General features: G+C 43.2%; 2 protein-coding genes across 5 annotated transcripts in view; one reads left to right on the top strand and one right to left on the bottom strand.

Moving 5' to 3' along the window:
• Positions 1 to 214: 214 nt before the first annotated feature.
• Positions 215 to 21,836, bottom strand: FEV (FEV transcription factor, ETS family member). 4 transcript variants are annotated; one of them, XM_073647380.1, is made up of 3 exons: positions 12,981 to 13,227; positions 11,042 to 11,113; positions 215 to 4,543 (listed from the first exon to the last, which is right to left on the bottom strand). In XM_073647380.1, the coding sequence occupies exons 1-3, from the start codon at positions 13,102 to 13,104 to the stop codon at positions 4,008 to 4,010; spliced, it is 732 nt and encodes a 243-aa protein (XP_073503481.1). In that variant the 5' UTR covers positions 13,105 to 13,227; the 3' UTR covers positions 215 to 4,007. The 4 variants fall into 4 exon arrangements, 2 of the variants coding, with proteins under 2 accessions (XP_073503481.1, XP_073503482.1); XM_073647381.1 differs by having other exon boundaries at positions 13,056 to 13,227; XR_012250702.1 differs by lacking the exons at positions 215 to 4,543; positions 12,981 to 13,227 and adding exons at positions 20,362 to 20,409; positions 21,681 to 21,836.
• The window catches only part of CRYBA2 (crystallin beta A2), a 32,707-nt gene continuing 21,654 nt past the window's right edge, over positions 11,488 to 22,540 (top strand). The window contains exons 1-2 of the mRNA XM_073647382.1: positions 11,488 to 13,035; positions 14,798 to 14,967. The gene's annotated coding sequence lies outside the window, so the exon portion shown is untranslated. The remainder of the gene's footprint in view (positions 13,036 to 14,797; positions 14,968 to 22,540) is intronic.

Raw genomic sequence — 22,540 nt, 5'->3', positions numbered from 1 at the left:
CCAGAGACCCAATTATTACTGGAGATACCACAGATTTTATATTGGGAGACTGGATTTTGATTACATATTAAGGAGCCAGGAAGCTCAAAACTGAACAAGGCTTTTCATAAAATGCTAAAATGATTGTAAAAAAAATAAAAGTTCAATTGAAAATATCAACATTTATTCATTTTTAGTATTTTTTTGTTTTACACAAGAGCGTTCATAAGTTATATATAATTTCACTTTGGGTTTGCTGCAGAATGTAAACCATATATTGCAGAAAACATCTGAGCTGTAATGTGGTGGATCAGTAATTCACAAATTCAGCTCTGCTACATCCATATTTAAAGTAATGTGTTGGTAGAGAAAAGAAGAGGCAGATCTTCAGACTTCAGATTTTCAGTCCAGTAAAGCCTATGCCACATAATGTCCAGTGCAAACTGAGGAATTGCGTCATTTATCCATCATGACAGAAAATGGGATGAAATGAAACCCGTGAGATCGTGAGAAGTTTTCAGCAGATTTTCATACACTTTGCTTTGTGTCTTATGAGGTGTGCTCATTGTTACCCAACGCTTTGTTACAATTGTATTTTCTGGGAGGGAAAAACATCAGCAGCTCAGATCTGTCTCCTGTCCTAATGGTTAGTAACAATGTATCATTCCGGGGAAAATGTATCAATCTGAAGCGCAAACTCTGTAGATCCCAGAGGATTTCCTATGTATGTCTGTGAGGTTTTCATTATAATGTTTCCAATCATTGACTGTTAGCAGAGGTCTCACAAAAGGCAGGGAGCTGAAACCAAACTGCACAGAACTGCAGAATTTTTCACCCATTCGGCTCTGTATTTTTCATATGGTGTATGTGTATATATATATTTATATAACATTTAACCCCCTCTTGCCTGAAAGATGCAGTAAAATACAACAGCGATTACATTTGTCTATACATCAGATATAATACATTGTGATATGAAGGTGGTGGGTGTGAGCCCCTTATATCCGTCGGCGTCTGTATTTGCAGCCTTGGTCGTTGCACAGCCCAAAGCTTCACTGTCGTCCCATACATCAGTATGGTAAAGCGGCTGTCAGGTCTCCTGAACTACCCGATTTACGGACCGGACGAGGGGCAGAGCGGGAGGATGTCGTTATCTACCGTATGATTCAGTATTATTATGTAGAAAGCCGTTTACCTGGGCCCGGGAGCCATAGAGAAAGCCCCCCAAGTCCTGCTTCTTCCCACCATTTACACTACGTCCATAGTTCGGTTTCTCTTGTTCTTGCAAAGATTTTCCTTGTTTTTATTAGAATGTGCACATTGTAGATTCAGACTTAAAGGGAATCTGTCACATCCAGAAATTCTATTTACCGGGGGCGTAACAATCGCGGTCACAGAGGGTGCGACTGCAACTGGGCCCAGGGGGGAATAGTACCAGGATGGGGGGCATTATACCAGGAAGAAGTCCAGCATGGGGAACATTGTTATAGGATGAGGGGCATTATTACTAGAAGTTGCCTAGGATGGGGCCAGGATGGGGACATTATTGTAGGAAGGGGCCCAGGATGAAGCCAGGATGGAGGACATAATTACATGGAGGGCTAACACTCATGTCTTTATAGGATCTGGAATGCTACAAAGGCCAATACATCTGACCAACATGCAGGTGGGGGCCCAGCTCCAAATTTTGCATCGGGGCTCATCAGACTACTTATTCCACTGCTTTTTACCAGCAGGTATATAGATAATAAGGTAAATCCTGTATAAGCCCTGTGTAGCTCACTTATTGGAGCAGCAGCTACAGGGAGAAATTGAAGTTCTCTCCTCCCTGCAGCTTCGCACTTCCAGTCATCGGTGCGGTGTAGGGAGCGGTTACAGTCACTGCTCAGATTACTGTTACCAGGCTCTTAATCAATCTGCCAGTGATTACAACCTGCTCACAGTATAATGAGTGGGGACTGTAACCGCTCCCTGCACCGTCCTAATGACTGTAAGCGAGAGGCTGCAGGGAAGACAGAACATTATTTTCTACCTGTAGCCGCTGCTCCAATAAGTGAACTACACAGGGTTTATACAGAATTTAATGCAGATTAACCCTATATCTGCAGGTATATAAGGTTTCTGGATATGACAGGTTCCCTTTGAGGAATACATATGGAAACAATGACTAAAGAGACACGTGTTCCACAAACCAGAATATGTGTTATGCCTTATATTCCTGAATGTACCCCCTGTTACTCTGATGACAGCTTTATGCCCCCTTGTCATTCTCTCTCTCAGCAGGTCATAACCTGGAATAGAAACCAGTCGCCTGGTCACTGGACTTCAGATAGTGTTTGCAACCATCGGGTGTGTTTTGTAGGGTCAGCGGTGGTCCACAGCTCCATACAGCGCTGAGACTATTCCACAACTGTTCTAAGCCAGAATATGGTAAGAATCACTTGGCTAAGAAAAGAGAAACGACAAACATCATCACTGGAAGACATGGAGGTCGGTTTGAAAAATTTCTAGAAGCTTAAAGGCTTCCTAAACTGCAGCTGTGAAAACCATCAATTGCTATCATAAAACTGGCTCTCATGAGGATTGACCCAGGAAAGGAAGACCAAGAATGACCTCTGCTGCAGAGGATAAGTTCATCAAGGTTACCAGTCTCAGAAACCGCAAATTAACAGTACCTCAGATAACAGCCCACAGAAATGATGCACAGACATCAAGTAGCAGATACATTTCACCATCAGGATCCTGCGAGGAGCAGTTCTAATGATCAAATTGGTAATAAAAAAGGCGCTACTGAGGACTGCAAACTAGAAGAGACTTGTATGGACCGAGCAACACAAGGACTGGACATTAGATCAGTGGAATCTGTACTGTGGTTGGATGAGGCAAAATGTGAGACTTTTGGTACCAGCTGCCATCTTTGTGAGATGCAGAAGAGGTGAAAGGAAGGTTACTACATGTGGTGCCCACCATGAAGCATGAAGTAGAGGTGTGATGGTGACACTGGTGGTGATTTGTTATACATTCAGGGCACATTACCCAGCATGGCGGACACAGCGTTCTGCAGTGAATGTCATCACATCTGATCTGTTGAGACGATTTTTGTGATAACAGTACAACGACCCAAAACACCTTCAAGTGATGTGTCCAGAACGCAAGGGGTGGAGGCTGCATCAGAGGACACAGCCTCCACAATCGCCGACCTCAACCCAATGGAGATGGTTTGGGATGAGTTAGACGTACAATGAATGAGAAGCAGCCGACAAAGTGCTCAGCTACTCTGTGAGCGAATTCAAGACTGCTGGAAGCTATTGCTGGTAACGACCTGATGGAGCTGCCGGAGAGAATGACCAGGGTGTAAATTCACTGCTTCTTTTTCACCATTTATATAGAAAGCCTGTGAGTCCTGCTTCTTTAAGAGGTTTTCTGTATAAATGAAGAAGGGATACAGGACTCGCAGGCTTGCTCTATGACGGTGCAGAGCTGGACTCGCAGGCTTTCTCTATGACGGTGCAGAGCCGGACTCGCAGGCTGGCTCTATGACGGTGCAGAGCCGGACTCGCATGCTTTCTCTATGACTGTGCAGAGCCGGACTCGCAGGCTTTCTCTATGACGGTGCAGAGCTGGACTCGCAGGCTTTCTCTATGACGGTGCAGAACCGAACTCGCAGGCTTTCTCTATGACTCTGCAGAGCCAGACTCGCAGGCTTGCTCTATGATGGTGCAGAGCCGGACTCGCAGGCTTGCTCTATGATGGTGCAGAGCCGGACTCACAGGCTTTCTCTATGAATTCTGACAGCTTTTTACATGAAAATACTGAATGCAATATTAAATAATGATATTTCCTGGTGCTCTGCGCATCGTCCTCTGTCCCATTTTGCCCTCAGGTACAGACATGACGGATCCGCTTTAGTCCTATCCATACAGCTGTTTTCCACATTATGGGGACTGATACAACGGGACTCACTAGTCACCTGTGCATTTACTATATTTTGATGACCCAGTTCTTACCCGTAACCGGCAAACAATGAGTTAATGGTAATGTGCGCCCATGTTTCCCACACTGTTCATGGCACTGAGATGAGTGGTGGACACTGTACCAAACCCCCCAGGGGCAGACTGCAGGCTGTGGGTGGGGTACAGGGCTGAGGGGGTGCTAGGCCAATATGAAAATCCAGCGGGCGCTACCCCGGAGGTCATGAGGTTCAGCTTGGATAGTCCCGGGAAGGGCAAGTGCGGCAGATTGCTCTGGAACTTATACAGAGACTGTTCGGTGCTGGGTGCAGACTGGCACACCTGTGCCAAGCCATGGAAGTCAAACTTATAGGCGTATCTCTTGCCATGGACCTTGGCCATTATGTTCTTGTCATAGTAGTACCGCAGCGCTCGGCTCAGCTTGTCATAGTTCATGTTCGGTTTGCTTTTCCTTTCCCCCCAGCGTCGGGCAACCTCATCCGGATCGGTCAGCTTGAATTCTCCGTTGGTGCCTTCCCAAGCAATGCAGTTGGCATTGGAGTGATCGGACAGGAGCTCCAGGAGGAACTGCCATAGCTGGATCTGTCCACTGCCTGGAGGAGAGAAATACATCAGAAGGGTGCACCGAAATCACAGGAGCACAAGGTGCAGCTCAGAGAGACTCCTCCGAAAAACAAAGGGGAAGGAAAGACGAAAAGAAGAAAAAACTGTGATAGAAAGAAAGAGAAACGAACAAGACAGACAGAGATGTCCAAAACATACATGAAATAATACTACCACACAATCCCAAAATACCACCATACATTATCCAAAACATTTTTCATGTTGTCATAATGATAACACCAAACAATGCCTATATAATACCGCCACACAGTGCCTACATGATAAGAATGATGAATTAATACCACCATGCAGTGCGCAGATAATACTAATATAGAGTATCTGAATAATTCTAAAAAAAATTGTTTAGTCTAACATCCAAGATTAAATAATACTGCAATACAGCGCCTAAAATATTACATTACTATATAGAAGAGAGGAACCGCCAACTTCATGAGGTTTCACCATAGTAGCTAAATAATGCTGCCACGAAGTGCTTAGATAATGCTGTCATTTACCGCACTGTGCAAAAGTTTTAGGCAGGTGTGGAAAAAATGTCATAAAATAAACTTCTTTAAAAACTAAAAGTGTTAATAGTTTATTTTTATCATTTTACAAAATAAAAACTGAATGAACAAAAGAGAAATCTAAATCCCATCAGTATTTGGTAATCGCCCATCGCCAGATACTGATGATGGAGTTGACGGACAGTCACCAGATACTGATGATGGAGGTGACGGGCGGTCACCAGATACTGATGATGGAGGTGACGGGCGGTCACCAGATACTGATGATGGAGGGGACGGGCGGTCACCAGATACTGATGATGGAGGGGACGGGCGGTCACCAGATACTGATGATGGAGGGGACGGGCGGTCACCAGATACTGATGATGGAGGCGACGGGCGGTTCAAATACTGATGCGATTTACATTTCTCTTCAGTCACTTTGCATTTTGTTGATTGCTAAAAATAAACAATTAACTCTTCCATTTAAAGAGAGCTTCTTACCTTAAAGCATTGCTCCACACCTGCCTAAGACTTTTGCACCGTTCTATAGTTTCTGTATAATACTATCACATAGTTCTTAATTCATTAAGACTCAGTGCACATGATGCATTTTTGATGCATTTTTTTCCACTCGGATTTGGCCCCAAAAACACATGGGAATCCTGACGTAAGCATTGCCTATGAAAATTTTGAATATCTGTGCACATGCTCAGGAATTTTCCTTACAGAATTTCATGTGCGTTTAAGTCTGCAGCATGTCAATTCTTTGTGCATTTTTCCTGCGTATTCCATAGGGAATGCACTGCCAAAGACGCAGGGCAAAAATTCATTAAAAATGCACCAAAACGTGCGGAAATTCCACAGTATTTTTGCTGCCAAGAGGTGCAGAAATGTCTGCACCTAAATACTGATTGTGCACACATATACCAAGGCTGGTATTTTGTAAGCCAGTATTAATGAAGGGAGCCCTGGAGAAAGCTGAGCCAAATTAATTAAGAAGTGCACGCCTCACTAATTGATTTGGTGCACCACCACCAGCAATGTGCATGGGGGGGGGGGGCTTGTGTACTTTCCTGCCATAATTTACTCCACTTTTGTGGCATAAATGTTGATGAATTTGTTGGGTGAAATTACCCATGGCTTGTCACGTCTAAGTTCTGGGTTGGTGTAAAAACGCCAAAAGTTGCTAAAACTTTTGCACAACTTGGAGTTGCAGAAAAATGACATGAAATTTCAATAATTTTGCAACAAAAACTGCTTGATGAATCATAGCCATTGTACCTAATATAGCAGAATACTGAAATGTAGTGAGAGCATCACAGGTGGTGGCAGCACGTTCTTCTCCTGGCTGGGTGCAACAGTCCATAATTATCATCCTGCTGAACCAGCCATGAAAAATGCACCAAAATCTGCAGTGAAATCCATGGGGCTGATTCATCAACCAGTTTTCTGGTGTAAAACTAAATATTGAAAAACTACCTTGAAATACATTGGAGAACAGAAACCTGTAGTTCCAGCAAAGGTAATAGGTTTATAAAAACTATGAGAGACAATTACCTTTCACAACTGGTTCAGGACCCAACAAAGAAGGGGGGCACTGCTAGACCTAATATTAACCAACAGGCCAGACCGCATATCAAATATACGAGTTGGGGGTCACTTGGGTAATAGTGATCACAAAATAATACGTTTTCATGTAACCTTTAATAAGATGTGTAGTAGAGGGGTTACAAGGACACTAAACTTCAGGAAGGCAAATTTCCAACGGTTGAGAGATGATCTTAGTGCAATAAACTGGGACGATATCCTGAGACATAAAGCTACACAAAGCAAATGGGAGACATTTATTAGCATCCTGAATAGGACCTGTGCACAATATATACCCTATGGGAATATACATGCTAGAAATAGGAGGAAACCACTATGGCTAAATAGAGCTGTAAGGGGCGCAATAAGTGACAAAAAGAAAGCATTTAGAGAACTAAAGCAAGTAGGTAGTGATGAGGCATTAAATAAATATAGAAAATTAAATAAATTCTGTAAAAACCAAATCAAGGCAGCAAAGATTGAGGCAGAGAGAATCATTGCCAGAGAAAGTAAAAATAACCCCAAAATATTCATTAACTACATAAATAGTAAAAAACTAAAAAATGATAGTGTTGGCCCCCTTAAAAATAGTCTGGGTGAAATGGTGGATGAGGATGAGGAAAAAGCCAATATGCTAAATTACTTTTTCTCAACAGTATTTACACAAGAAAATCGCATGACAGAAAACATTATTAATTATGGCAAAAAATCTCCATTAAATGTCACTTGCTTAACCCAGCAGGAAGTACGGCGGCGTCTAAAAATCACTAAAGTTGACAAATCCCCGGGCCCGGATGGGATACACCCGCGAGTACTGCAGGAATTAGGTAACGTCATAGATAGACCATTAATTTTAATCTTTAAAGATTCCATAATAACAGGGTCTGTACCACAGGACTGGCGTATAGCAAATGTGGTGCCAATATTCAAAAAGGGGACAAAAACTGAACTTGGAAATTATAGGCAGTAAGCTTAACCTCTACTGTGGGTAAAATCCTGGAGGGTTTCCTAAGAGATGCTATACTAGAGTATCTGAAGAAGAATAACCTCATGACTCAATATCAACATGGGTTTACGAGGGACCGTTCCTGTCAAACTAATCTGATCAGCTTTTATGAGGAGGCAAGTTCCGGACTGGACCGAGGAAATGCAGTGGATGTTGTGTATATGGACTTTTCAAAAGCTTTTGATACGGTTCCACACAAAAGGTTGATACATAAAATGAGAACAATGGGGATAGGGGAAAATATATGTATGTGGGTTAAGAACTGACTCAGTATTAGGAAACAAAGGGTGGTTATTAATGGAAAACACTCAGACTGGGTCTCAGTTAACAGTGGGGTACCACAGGGGTCAGTATTGGGCCCCCTTCTTTTTAACATATTTATTAATGACCTTGTAGGGGGCATACAGAGTAGTCATTCAATATTTGCAGATGACACTAAACTCTGCAGGGTAATCAATACAGAGGAGGACAATTTTATATTACAGGAGGATCTATGTAAACTAGAAGCTTGGGCTGATAAATGGCAAATGAGCTTTAATGGGGATAAGTGTCAGAGGAAATAAAATGTATAATTATATGCTTAATTGTAAACCACTGGGCAAAACTGTCACTGAAAAAGACCTAGGTGTATTGGTGGACGACGTGGGTTATTTAATTTGGAAAAATGAAGGCTTAGGGGTGATCTTATTACTATGTACAAGTATATGAGGGGACAGTACAAAGACCTTTCTACTGATCTTTTTACTCTGAGGCCTGAGATGGGGACAAGGGGGCATCTTCTACCTCTGGAGGAAAGAAGGTTTAATCATAATCACAGACGTGGATTCTTTACTGTAAGAGCAGTGAGACTATGGAGCTCTCTGCCGCATGATGTTGTAATGAGGGATTCACTACTAACATTTAAGAAGGGCCGGGATGCCTTTCTTGAAAAGTATAATATTACAGGTTATATATACTAGATTCCTTGATAGGGCGTTGATCCAGGGTACTAGTCTGATTGTCGTATGGAGTCGGGAAGGAATTTTTTTCCCCAATGTGGAGCTTAGTGTTTGCCACATGGCTTTTTTTTTGCCTTCCTCTGGATCAACATGTTAGGCTATGGGGTGAACTAGATGGACTTAGTCTTCCTTTAACCTTAAAAACTATGTTACTATGTTACTATGTCACAACATTTCTGCACAACTTGTAGCCCAGACAACTTTTTGGAAATTGGGAAGAACTTAGCTGTAGCCGAGTGCAGCCAATAAATTCAACATCATTTATGGGGAAAAAAGGAAAATTACAACAAAAATCTATTCTCATGTTTGGCTGGAGTCACATTTTTTGGGTTGACGCATTGCAGCTGAAGTAAGAGCCAATCTGCTGAGAAAATCCCTCATTCAATCTACAATCACACAGGTCAGTTTTGATTTGGAATTTGTCGCAGATTCTGCATGAAATACAACCGCAATCTGCAAACCACATATGTGAACAGGATTTCCTCAATCCTTTCCTCATGTATCAGAAAATTTCTGTGCAGATTTTTGCAAATCAAGGCAATGCAAAGTGCAAATCTATGGCGCATCCACAGCCAAAATCTGACCAGGATCTTCCCTAATTTCTGCTGTAGAAATTGATGAAACCCTTACAAAATTCTCACATAAAGTAAAACATATATTGAGATATTTTGTGAAATTATATATAACTGTGCAGAAGAAGTGTTTCCTCATAGATCTCTAGATATATTTTTCTGACATTAGTCATCTGAAAGAATAAAGCCACTATTCAGAATATTTAAGTTTTGGTCCTGTTGTGTTTTGGATATTTTCCTTTAATTTTTGGCAATAAATGCAAAGAATTAATAAGAATTTACAGCTTCACTAAAACCAAGTGATAACATTGTAGCAGACAGATTATAATCCTAATTATCTAGTAATTATTATTAATAATTTATATTAATAATTATTATAGATTTATCTGCCTCCTGTCACTTCTCCTGGACACTGGACACAATTAATGATCTAGAAGTAGCAGAAGTAAATCAGACAGATATTACAATTATTATCCCTATTGGATCTATATAAATCTCTCTGCTGTTTGCACCTGATGCTCTGGGCGCTGTCTATGGTTTCCGCAGTTACTGCTGGAACTGTAAAGAACCCGCAGACATCTACAACCTTCAATACAGAGTTAAAGTATATGGTATGGAATTATCTGTATAGATCCAAAAGCCAGAATGGAGATCTGATATTCATCACATTTATACAGTAAGAAGAATGATACAGCAACAAATTAAAAGTAAAAACAGCACAAGAACATACTAGAGATAAGCATAAAATTGTAGAGACAACGATATGTATAACTGTATGTATCCACAATGTGCAAAAATATATATACATATATATATATATACACATATACACAGAGAGAGAGAGAGAGAGATAGAGAAATATTTCATATATATATATATATATATAAAATCTTTATCTTATATCTACATATATATGTGTATATGTACATATATATATATATATATATTACTGCTGTTAATAACGTATTTGTTCATTGCAACCAAATCGGAGTATTTCAATTAACCCAATTTTCACTAATGATAATTTCCTGGTTGCAGTAATTATAATGACAATACAGATACAATTAAGTTATATAACTTACATTAAAACTAAAATAAATATATGTATGTATTAATTTATATATTTTAAATTATTTTATTCTGATTGATTTATTTGTTGACAAAGTAAAAGATGCGAAATATAAGGCTTTAATTAATGTTAACATCAATAATAACAGTATTAATAATAACTATCATTTTACTGTTGTGTATGGGAATAATTATCCATCAGTCGCCTGTCCTGTAAGTTACAATGATGTAATAATAAAGGTGATGTCATTAAAATAATCATAATATTGGTGTATTTCCAGTGAGATATTAATAATAAAGTAATATTACAAATTACAATACATTCTTTTTACTATTACATTCCAATATTATGGGCTGTCTGTGCCGGGAACTCAGAATTCAGTCTGAAATATTCCCCCGACAATTGCTCCATAAGAGAATCCCAACATTGTTATGAAGCTTTGGCTCAAACATTCGTTAGTATTTAATTATCTGGCTGCAAAAATCACTTCTTTAAGTTCCCTGATGATAAAATAATAAAATAACAAACGATCTACAGGAAAATCTCTGCACAGTCCCGACAATTCATGCCCATTTTATGCAGACTACACAATCCATTTTCTAATGAATGTCAAATTTTACTTTTGTCCCTCAATGTACGGTGTCAATGCTGAGTATAAACTTGCATTAGTTATATCCATGCATGATATTATTATGTACAGAGTGATATTATTAGATATAACATCCCATCCTGATACATTCATGTTCTCACCTTTCTGGACTCCGGCAGAGAATGGCCTCCAGCTCTGAGTTTTTTCCTTCAGGAAACTTTCACCTACTGGATCTGATCCCAAGAAATATGGTTTATTATAGAGAAGAATCGCAGATATCCCGACCCGACAACCATCACACATCACTGTATATAATGGGGGCTCTGCAGGACGAGTCTTGTATATGGGGCAGAAAAACCGAACTAAAATTCCCAGAAAATAAAAGATGTGATGAAGATATTGCAATAATGGAAACAAGGCTCCCCCTGCAGCTGTGCACCCCCATTCCCCCTGCGTGCCCCCAATGTATCACTTGGCTGCCTGGGGATTAGAGATTAATCAATAGTTATTCGGGGCTCATAGTGAGATTTGGAGAGTACTATGGAGGATTATGGGTGTCCCTCATATGTGAGGATTATTGTGAGGTGTTCTGGTAGTTTGTGCTGTGTGGGGGTCTCTGGGGTTTGTGGGGGTCTCTGGGTTCCCCAGTAGTTTGTAGGTGTCCCTCTGATTTGTGGGTGTTCCCTCAGCTCCCTGGACTCAGGATGAGAGTGTAAGGGGAGATGGCAGGAAACGCGTCCAGGAAAAAGGAAATCCGACTTCTCAGGGACATTATAAGGCTGCGACTGAAGGAGAAGAGCAGGGACTGAGAGGAGAGGGACCAAGGTGGGGTGCCTGCAGAACAAGGGGCCGTGGGGTATCAGTACAGAGGAAGAAGGGACAGTGGTGTGTCAAGAGAGAGGAAGGAGGGATAGTGGAGTGTCAGAACAGAGGAAAAAGGCAACAGTGGGGTGTCAGGACAGAGTAAGAAGGGACCGTGGGGTGTCAGGACAGAGGAAAAAGGCAACAGTGGGGTGTCAGGACAGAGTAAGAAGGGACCGTGTAGTGTCAGGACAGAGGAAAAAGGCAACAGTGGGGTGTCAAGACAGAGTAAGAAGGGACCGTGTAGTGTCAGGACAGAGGAAAAAGGCAACAGTGGGGTGTCAGGACAGAGTAAGAAGGGACCGTGTAGTGTCAGAACAGAGGAAGGAGGGACAGTGGGGTGTCAGATATTAGGAAATTGAGACCGAGGGTTGTGAGATATTAAGTCAAAGAAGAGAGTGGGCTGCAACATTTTAAGAAAAAATGGCTATTCGGTTGTCAGATATTTGTGGGGGAATGAATAGCGGGTTGTCAGATTTGTCTCCTTCAGGTAATAACTGAGGATGATGGGGAACGAGTTCTATTCTCTTCGGTGCTGGAGAGACAATTATCATATTATCGGTCGTACGAAGTGCAGAAGACAATGATCTGTTACAGAGAGAAGACAATGGTCTGTTGTAGAGAGAAGACAATGGTCTGTTACACATTGATGAGATTAAGAGAATAGTGGGGTGTCAGACATTGAGAAAAGGTGGGTAGTTGGTTGTCAGATGTGATTGGAGAGTGGGGTGTCGGATCTGTTACTATGAGATGACAATGGGGGGGGGGGGGGATCAGGTCTGTTCCAGAATTAGGAAAGTCAGAGACATGTAATATTGGATGCAGTGTGCGGGTCTTCTGAAGACTGTGGGGTACCTGGTATATGAGCAGAGGCCAGGGGTGTCTGAGGTAAAGATTTGGGTAAGGGGCTGAGGAGACAGATCTGTGATCTATAAAGACTGATGTGGGGATCGCAGATCCCTGTGATTATTGAGGTGAGAACAGAGAAGGAAGAAAAGCTGCAGAGATAAAAGTAAGAACTTAGGAGTCAGAAGGAAGCAGAGAGGAGCTGAGGGAGATGAGCTGCTGAACAGAGTCAGAACTGGAGGATCAGGGACAACTATTGGGGTGCCAGGAGGGATCATGGCGGATAATGGAAGAGAGGAAGAGAAGAAGCCGTCGGTAAAACACCAAGAAACAAAAGCTAAAACTCCAGGAATCCAAGGTCATCAGATGCCAGAACCTCCAGGCGCCCCTCACCCCAAAAGCAGAACTTTTTGAAGTCTCCCAATTCTGACAGCCCGGAATCCCACAGGTGGGTGTCTGAGTCTCTACCTGTCAGGTACATGTTGAGCAGGAGCTGGGATCCACTGCCCTGAGCCATGGAGCTGAGCACTGACACCCTGGGCACCCAATGATGAGCCCTAATATTAATACCAGGACTATTGTTACTAGAGGCTGGAGGAGGAGAGGAGAAGGAATCAGAGAGGAGAGATGAGAGGAGGCAGATAATATCCCAGCAACAGGCATCGGGGTGAGGATGGGCCCCTGGCTGCACCTCCCGGGCCCCTCCCTGCTGCGCCATCATTTCCTGCATAAAGTCTTTTTAATTAAAGAGCCATCTGACTGCGCCCTGTTCACACAGACCCATATCAGCCATCTGAGGATTAATAAACCTGGCTGTTAAGGATCTGTGTTTCTCCGGTGATGCCCCCCACCCTCACCCCTATTTTACGCCTGTTAACTCTTTGCAAACAGCGTCCAGCGTCACAGATGAGGCTGGTATTGATCTTTGGGCATCTCCTCATGCTTCATTGCCTCTGAGACAACAACCTGATGGAAGCTTCATCCAGGGAGCAGGCCATAAAGCTGCAGTTAGAGAGACTCCAAACACCCAGGCTGCAATTAACACCCATTACTACTCCATCACCCTGGAGCAGCACCCTTTCTGTGCCAGGGCCTGTTTCAGCAGAACAGTGTGGGCACCTTCTGCATGGCACGAGGGGGGTGAGTGGTGCCAGGGTCTATGCACAGTGTGGGCACCTTCTGCATGGCAGGAGGGAGATGAGTGGTGCCAAGGTCTATGCACACTGTGGGAACCTTCTGCCAGGAGGGAGATGAGTGGTGTCAGGGTCTATGCACAGTGTGGGCACCTTCTGCGAGGAGGGAGATGAGTGATGTCAGGGTCTATGCACAGTGTGGGCACCTTCTGCATGGCAGGAGGGAGATGAGTGGTGTCAGGGTCTATGCACAGTGTGGGCACCTTCTGCATGGCACGAGGGGGATGAGTGGTTCCAGGGTCTGTGCACAATGTAGGAACCTTCTGCCAGGAGGGAGATGAGTGGTGCCAGGGTTTGTACACAGTGTGAGCTCCTTCTGCCAGAAGGGGGATGAGTGGTGCCAGGGTCTATGCACAGTGTGGGCACCTTCTGCCAGGAGGGAGATGAGTGGTGTCAGGGTCTATGCACAGTGTGGGCACCTTCTGCATGGCAGGAGGGAGATGAGTGGTGTCAGGGTCTATGCACAGTGTGGGCACCTTCTGCATGGCAGGAGGGAGATGAGTGGTGTCAGGGTCTATGCACAGTGTGGGCACCTTCTGCATGGAAGGAGGGGGATGAGTGGTGCCAGGGTCTATGCACAGTGTGGGCACCTTCTGCCAGGAGGTGAATGGGTGGTACCAAGGTCTGTGCACAGTGTGGGCACCTTCTGCATGGCACGAGGGGGATGAGTGGTTCCAGGGTCTGTGCACAGTGTAGGAACCTTCTGCCAGGAGGAAGATGAGTGGTGCCAGGGTCTATGCACAGAGTGGGCACCTTCAGAAAGGAGGGGGATGAGTGGTGCCAGGGTCTATGCACAGAGTGGGCACCTTCTGAAAGGAGGGGGATGAGTGGTGCCAGGGTCTATGCACAGTGTGGGCACCTTCTGCATGGCAGGAGGGGTAAGAGCTGTCAGTGGATGTTCTGGATCAATGAGGACACTAACATAAGAAACCTAAGAGTTTACCCCATTTGCTCCCCCACATCTCACTGCTGTATTTGTCTGGGCAAAGTGGTTGACAACCAGTTTCTACTCCACAGGGTTGTCACCCAGCTTTACAAGTGCACTGAATGACAAATCACCCTGACTATAATGCGTGCTGCAAAACTATCTCCTATCCCAGATCCAGGCTGATTTGCTTTTCAAGGACCCAGGAAAGCTGGACCTATAGGATCTGCAGCCTGAAGTTCACTTCACTCACTTATACAAGGTGGGACAGCTCTTCTGTTGGGGTATATAGAATCTATTTTTCTTTTGTTGTGTGGTGAAAAAATATCAGCCTGTGCACACTTTGCGTTTTTATCACGTTATTCTGCACAGATTTGACACTAAACCTGAAGGATTTCAGAGTACCAGCAAAGTGAATGAGAATCCTGAAGTCTCGTGCACACATTGCTTATTTTTTTTCTTTGCTGATTTGGTGCAGATTTAAATCTACAGCATCAATTCTTTCAGCATTTTTGCTGCAGATTTCACCTGTACTAATGAGTGGGGAGAAATCATCTGCAAAAAAAAATGAATGTAAAAATGCAACAAAAAATGCAAAATAGTAAAAACGCCTGTATTTTATGCTGCGTTTTTTCATGCCAACAGATGCAGAAATTTTTGCAGCAAATAATTAACATGTGCACATACCCAATTCTTTTGATTTTTCAGTTTTGTTTTATGGCGCTCACCATGCGGTATTAATCACTGCATGGTTATTATGGGGGGGGGGGAAGGGATGCAGCACATTTTGCCCTTTAATTGTAATGATTTTTTTGTGATTTTCTAACTTTTCTTTGACAAATGACATAACTGTATAAAACAAAAAAAGCAGCAATGACCAAAGATCATAATTATTAATGACATCGATGTCTATGACATGTAAGCCCCCCTCAGGTTCAGCTCAGAGACGCGGCACCATCTATTATCTATGTGATGGATATTAGTAGGAAGATCCTTTGTTGGAGCCGCAGAGAATGCAGATGTGCGAACGCTCGCAGCCCGCGAGATGCATCAGATATCGCCGCTCTCCGCCGGCATGAATATTAATGGGGGAGATGTTTATCTGACTCTGCTCAACAGGATATGACACAAAACTATAGACAGTCTCCCAATATCCAGCCTGTCACTGCAGACAGCAGCGGATGATGGAGAGCCCTAATATCAACACCCAGGACGGGAGGCTCCTGGGTCCAAATGCAAAATCTGATTTTCTTTTATGTGGTAGCGGCAGTATGAGGTCCTCACAGGTGCCAGATATCTCCGGCCAGGGTCGGGATAGAACTGCCATCCCCATAGATTCTGGACTAATGGAAGTGACAGACTATGTGTGTGCCTGTGTGTGTCCCAGGAGACACATTTTATAGGGGTGCAGAATTTTACCCCTCACCCCCCACATTCAGATGATCCAAAACTCCCCTGCACTGAACGGCAACCTGGAGCCGTGAGGGTCTGCCCAGAGCGAACCAGATAACAGGGGCAGACAACATATCATTGGTGCAACAGAGACCCACTACCACCCCCAAAGAAGGTGAAATTATGCATTTTATGCATGATTTATTGCATTGCAAAGGGCCCATATACTGTTCTTGCACAGAGGCCTCTTCTGTCTGTGTCTACCAATGCGCATAATAATCCAGGGAGTTTTGTCATCTTTAGTTACTGCCTATGCAGAGCGCAGCAGACCCTGTACATGAGCTGCACCTTGCACCCCTGCAGCTTTCTGCTTCTCCTCTCACTCATTATTTTGTAAGAGAAGAGGCAAGAACCTGCTGGGGGGAAATGTCAAAAATGTAAAAAAGTGGCCCCTATAGAAAAAAACAACATTCTAATAAATGTTACATTGATTAAGGCTAGGACTTGGGTTAAAGCTAAGGCCAGGGTGATAAAATGGTTACATATAAAATGTAAGAAAAAAAACCCATAAAAAAGTAAAATATATAACTTTATTTTTAATATTTTGATTCAGAAATCAGTTTGGCCTATAAGGTCAAACTGTAACTACATCAGTATTTTCTTAGAATATATGTGCTTGGGGCATAAGGGATTCAGTACTGTGCTAGTGGAAAGAACTAAGGGAGTTTTGATGGTCCACGGGTTAAGGAACATAAAATACCAGCTTTGTCCCGGTCATTGGCAATGAACCACTGCTGTCTACCATTTTTTTTAGAAAGACTTTAGCACAGGGATAGGACATTTACGGTTTGCACGAAATCAGCCACCGGCTCCATTATCGTAACTTTATATCCTAAAGAGATCTTGAGTTTTTAGTAAATGTTTCTGCATAATAATAGGCAGCTAGAGGAATTATCAGGTTATAGTAAATTCTCATCTGTGAGGAGGTAGAAGAAATAAGGAGCAAAAATGTAGAACTTTAGTCTCCTGCAGATTGGTGAAGTTTCTTATACTGCACCGCCATCTAGTGGTAAATCAGGTGCACTTTTCTACCTGCAGCAAAACCACCAAAAAGTGTCAGGTTCTTACTTATCTCTCTGTAATTATTTCCCTTATCAAATGTATCAGTTTTCCTTGATTATTTAGGTGTTTCTGAGATCTGCCATAGTTACACTTCTGGAGAGCTCTTAACATATTACAAGGTGACTCCACCAAAACCAAATAAAACTGTGATCAGCATGATAATATGCTGTACCTGAATGTGACTCTTCACCAGAGCTCTAATCCTCGCAAATCAAAAGGTAGAGGGCTGAGAAACATTTTCAGAATTTTTTTGCCATTAAAACACAATTTATAGTTTAGATACAGAATCACATTGGTATCTACACTGAATACTGATAGTATCTTATTAAAAAAGGAGTTACTTTACTACGTATGTCTAGTGGCTGCACTAACTATTTTGCTGGTGCAGTCAATGTGTACATACATTACTGATCCTGAGTTATATCCTGTATTATACTCCAGAGCTGCACTCACTATTCCGCTGGTGCAGTCACTGTGTACATACATTACATTACTGATCCTGTGTTACATCCTGTATTATACTCCAGAGCTGCACTCACTATTCTGCTGGTGCAGTCACTGTGTACATACATTACATTACTGATCCTGTACTGATCCTGAGTTACATCCTGTATTATACTCCAGAGCTGCACTCACTATTCTGCTGGTGCAGTCACTGTGTGCATACATTACATTACTGATCCTGAGTTACCTCCTGTATTATACTCCAGAGCTGCACTCACTATTCTGCTGGTGCAGTCACTGTGTACATACATTACATTACTGATCCTGAGTTACATCCTGTATTATACTCCAGAGCTGCACTCACTATTCTGCTGGTGCAGTCACTGTGTACATACATTACATTACTGATCCTGAGTTACATCCTGTATTATACTAGAGCTGCACTCACTATTCTGCTGGTGGAGTCACTGGTAAAGGGTAACTGATACAATCTATTTACCGAGTTACTCACCTTTTTATATAGATTTATTGTAGACATACATTTTATGAGTTACTTTTTTAGTAATATTAGTATGAGGAGGTGAAGTCCTGACAATTGCCTGATTCCTTTTTGAGTAGAGTTTGTCTTTATTGATTACAGAAATTCACAATTTGTGATAATGAACCAAAATACTTATAAGGGTTTTTGATATTTTTTTGCTAAGCTCATACAAGGCTCATCAGATTGTTTGAAAATTCACGAGAAGTCAGTGATGTGTGTGGGACTTCTCGGCGCTCCTGCTGGCAGTGTGGTCCTGCTGTCCCGGTGGGATATCTCCGGCTTCCCAGACTTGCTTTAGCTGCCTGTGCTACATTCATCAATCACAGGCAACTTAAAACAAGCCAAGAACACAAGAGGGATGCGAGTGCAGAGCAGCACTGAGCGGATACCTGGGACCGATCTGCCTGGATGAGGCCGGAATATAAGAAGATGGAGTAGCCCATATGTGAGGGGCGTCTGTGATTTGGCACTTTGCTTTCAGACATCAGAGATTTTGCAGTAAGATTTTTGGGCGGACATCTGGGTGAGGATCCTGAGACGCTGCTCCGCTCCCGCTGGTGTCTTGCAGCCACGTAGATGTTTACTCCCATCCTGTATTCTGGCTGCGAAACGCGTTGTGTCCACAATGAATGTAAAGACTGTGACAATGCAAACACAGGTTACACCTCGGCATGAGAAATTCTCCAACTTTTTAATACATTTTGTGTTTCACTTTTTCACCATTTTCCAGATCTCTGCTTGCTGTCGTCATTGAGTGGGCACATTCCAGTCTACATCCAGAGGCTGAAAACTTGTATAGAACCAATACTTCTCACAACTGAGCGTTTGCTACAATGCATCCTACGTGAGCCAAAACCCATCAGCAGCACAGATGTCTCTCCTGGTCTTATTGTTTGGTACAATGTATCAATGCAGGTAAAATGTGTCAGTCTGGAGTGCAGATACCAGTGGATACCATTGTAGCAAACTCTCAGCTGTATTAGGCTAAGTTCCCACACTGAGCTTTGGGTGAGTTTTTGATGATGCAGATTTTCTTCACCCATTAAGTAAAATAAGTTAAATGCATTTTTTTTCGAAAATACGCAACGTAAAAAAAAACTCACAAAACATTCATTCTGGAAACGCAGCCTTAGTGTTTTTTGCCTCTGGACTGCAAGAATGTTCATTTTCACTGACAGCAAGCAGAGAGTGTAGAAAGGGTGGGAATGTAAATCACATTAAAAACTAGCAGAACTGATCCAATACGTGGTAATGACGTATTATGCGCTGACAACAAGATACTTGCACAGTTCCCGGATTTACGACGTAGCTACACTGCAACGTTCTGCATCCGTGCAGATTTCCAGGCGAGATCCTGTTCTGCTGCTGAGGATCCTGGACAGGCAGGATATGGTCCCGGCTGCCCGCTCCTCGGACCCCTCCCTGACCCCACTTCCTCATTATACACCTGTATTGGGTGCGGTTTCCATTGTTTTTGCTCTCCGGAGTCTGGTGACATTGTCCTGCACACTCCAGGAGCCCTCCGTCCACAGGGGCCACTCGGCTGTAACTTCAGTGGGTTCGGGGGTTGCAGTCACACCCGAATTTAGAGTTTAGGGTGGTCCATAAGGTCCCTTTGGCCAATATGGAGAAGAATTATACTATCTGTGATACCTGGGGGCCCGGTTGGAAAATTTGCATTGTGGCCCCTGAAGTTCAAGTTTTCCCACTGATTGTAGCTCCACGTGTCTATAGATCAGACACCGCCATCCTCCCTGGGAGAAAAGAGCGTATCCAATCTATACATCTCTGCTACAGGATGGGGCGGTTTAATGACTAGATTGGAGAACTGCTTAAATAGCAATCCCCATAATATAATATTCCCATTGGAAATAGGCAGGGTGGGCGTCATTGGTCCTTTACTGCGTGCAGCTCTGGAGGAGTCAGGGAGCCGCTGTGGCCCCCACAGTTATAAGAACAAATTATAGAGAATTATTTCTTTATTGTAATTTATTTATATTTGTTCCATTTGTTACAATGTAACATCTGATCACGGAGGTAAAAAACTAGTAGATGGGAACATATCAGCTGCGGGAGACTACAAGGCCCAGCATGCCCTGAACTCCTCCAGGCTATGCTGATCCTCAAGCAAGAAATAGCTGGAAATGACACATTTACCTTGCAAGCTGCTGAGCGAACAGCCGGGGCCCCGAGGCTGCACGTCGCCTGGAAGAAAACAGAGAACTTTAGATTGTCAGCTCTTGTGTCCAGGAATCTTTCTGATAAAATGATTTACAGTTTTAACTAGAGCTGAATCACGAAGCGTCTGACACTACGTTCAGGGGGCTCCGCCGGGGCTTACGTCCGACTACATCTTGCTCCTCGCCTCCAATAGGCCAGAAAACGATGCGCGACTGAGCGCACCGACTCCGCCTGCATCACAGTCAGTGGCCACATCGTGCATGCACCCGAAACGCGTTTTACAGGGGAGCGAACAGAAACCCCAACGGAGCCACTGAACATAGTGTGAACCTTGTAAAACATTTCGCTCTATCGTTTATTCTCAGTATCTCTGCTTGCTGTCAGTGAATGGGAAAAATTGTGTTTCCGTTCAGAACTAACATTTCTCACAGATGAGAGTTTGTGACACTTGCATCCGGTGTAGACAATCCTCTATTAGATGAACACATGCAACATGAATCTTCCATGTTAGTAGTTTGTTACAATGTATCAGTGCAGGAAACATGGAGGCAAGACTAATTAGCTCATGGAGGGTTTTCTATATGGATTTAACTGTAGAAAATAGTTGTGAGAATCTGTAGATTGTCTGTACAAGGTTTGACGATACTGAAGGTAAAGAAGGAAGTTCTCATTTACTGACAGCAAGCAGAGATCTTCAAAATAGAAGAATTGAAACAAAGTATGGAAGAAATAGGCAGAAGATTTCAATATAAGATGATCAGGGTTATGCAGGCGTCTGTGGTCTAGGGTAGGGGGGGGTCTCAACCCCACCATCCTGGGATTTGTAGTTTCACAACAGCTGGAAAGTCACAAGATTAAGGATATTTGGTCGATGGTGGGAAATGAACAACTTCAACCAATGGAAATCCGTTCAGTCACCAGCAGAATCTGCCAGACATTATAGGGATGAACAATACAAATGAGGTTGATACAATATCTGGACAGTCTCACAATTTGGGATCAGGCGGACCATGGGTGGAAGCTGTGCACCGGCGGGGCCCGAGAGGTCAGGGGGCCACCGCCACCTCCAAAGCAGTTTCTATCACAGACAAGTAAAGGGGGGCATTGTGATGAGATATTGGGCTGCAGGGGGCCCATAATCTGGTCTTGCACAGGGGCCCCTTTCTGTCTGTGTTCGTCCCCTGGATACAATGTAGCAGAAGACAGAACCGTCTCCATATGTTCCCAGCCTGCGACCTGCCCCATATAACATCATATAATCACATGAGACATGAATGGCCGTAAGCTAAACTCACCTCCGGGATCCGAGACGCTGCGTCTCCGCAGGTTGCAGTGAGGGGGCCGCCAGGAGATCGCTGCGACTCTGCAGGTGCCCTGTCACAGTTGTGCCCTGGGCCAATAGCAGGTGGTGTCAGATCCGGGATCCACTGTGTAAAGGAACGTGTTTGCACAAGGGGAGAGGTTGTAGGTTCCACCCTGATGTGGGGAATTAACCGTTTCTTCGTTCTCGCTCAGGTGGTGGAGTAATAGTAATAGTAGTATATTAGTTATATCATCATTCATAAAAAGTCCCCGCTCAGCAAAATCAACTATTATATTAAAAGAGAAAAATTCCTTCACGCTGGAAGATGCCGGATTATCAAATATTCTGGATTATCGAACAGTCACAGATTTATATATAAACCTTACAAGTAAAAGTAGAGAAGCATTAGCCATAAAGTAAAATCTTAGTTTCTTAATTTTTTTTTTTTATTATTATTATTATTTTCCGGATCTCCGCCTGCTGTCAGTGAATAGGAACATTCCTGTTTATATCCGAAGGCCGGGAATGCTCTGCCCTGTGTGAACAGGACGTGATCAGGACAGTTAGGCCACGTTCACACGTTCAGTATTTGGTCAGTATTTTACATCAGTATTTGTAAACCAAAACCTGGTGAGGAACAATCAGAGGGAAAGTATCATAGAAACTCGTCACCACTTCTATATTCATCACCCACTCCTGGTTTTGGCTTACAAATACTGATGTAAAATACTGACCACATACTGACCGTGTGAACGTGGCCTAGTGCTGGATGTAGGTGAGAGTATTTCTATTCTCCATCAGCAAGCAGGGATTTTAGAAGTTTTCATAACACATTGATGATCAACCACCTAA

This window comes from Phyllobates terribilis, unplaced genomic scaffold (assembly GCF_046119375.1).
Source record: "Phyllobates terribilis strain yellow unplaced genomic scaffold, ASM4611937v1 Scaffold_9__5_contigs__length_417890890, whole genome shotgun sequence".
NCBI lineage: Eukaryota > Metazoa > Chordata > Amphibia > Anura > Dendrobatidae > Phyllobates > Phyllobates terribilis.
This window is presented reverse-complemented; position numbering and strand designations above follow the sequence as displayed.

Coding starts and splice junctions, on each gene's coding strand:
- FEV (XM_073647380.1), bottom strand. CDS start 13,104: ATGGCTCAGGGCAGTGGATCCCAGCTCCTGCTCAACATGTACCTGACA. Junction 11,114..12,980: donor CAAAAAGTTCTGCTTTTGGG/GTGAGGGGCGCC, acceptor TCTTGGGATCAG/ATCCAGTAGGTGAAAGTTTC. Junction 4,544..11,041: donor CTCTGCCGGAGTCCAGAAAG/GTGAGAACATGA, acceptor TCTCTCCTCCAG/GCAGTGGACAGATCCAGCTA.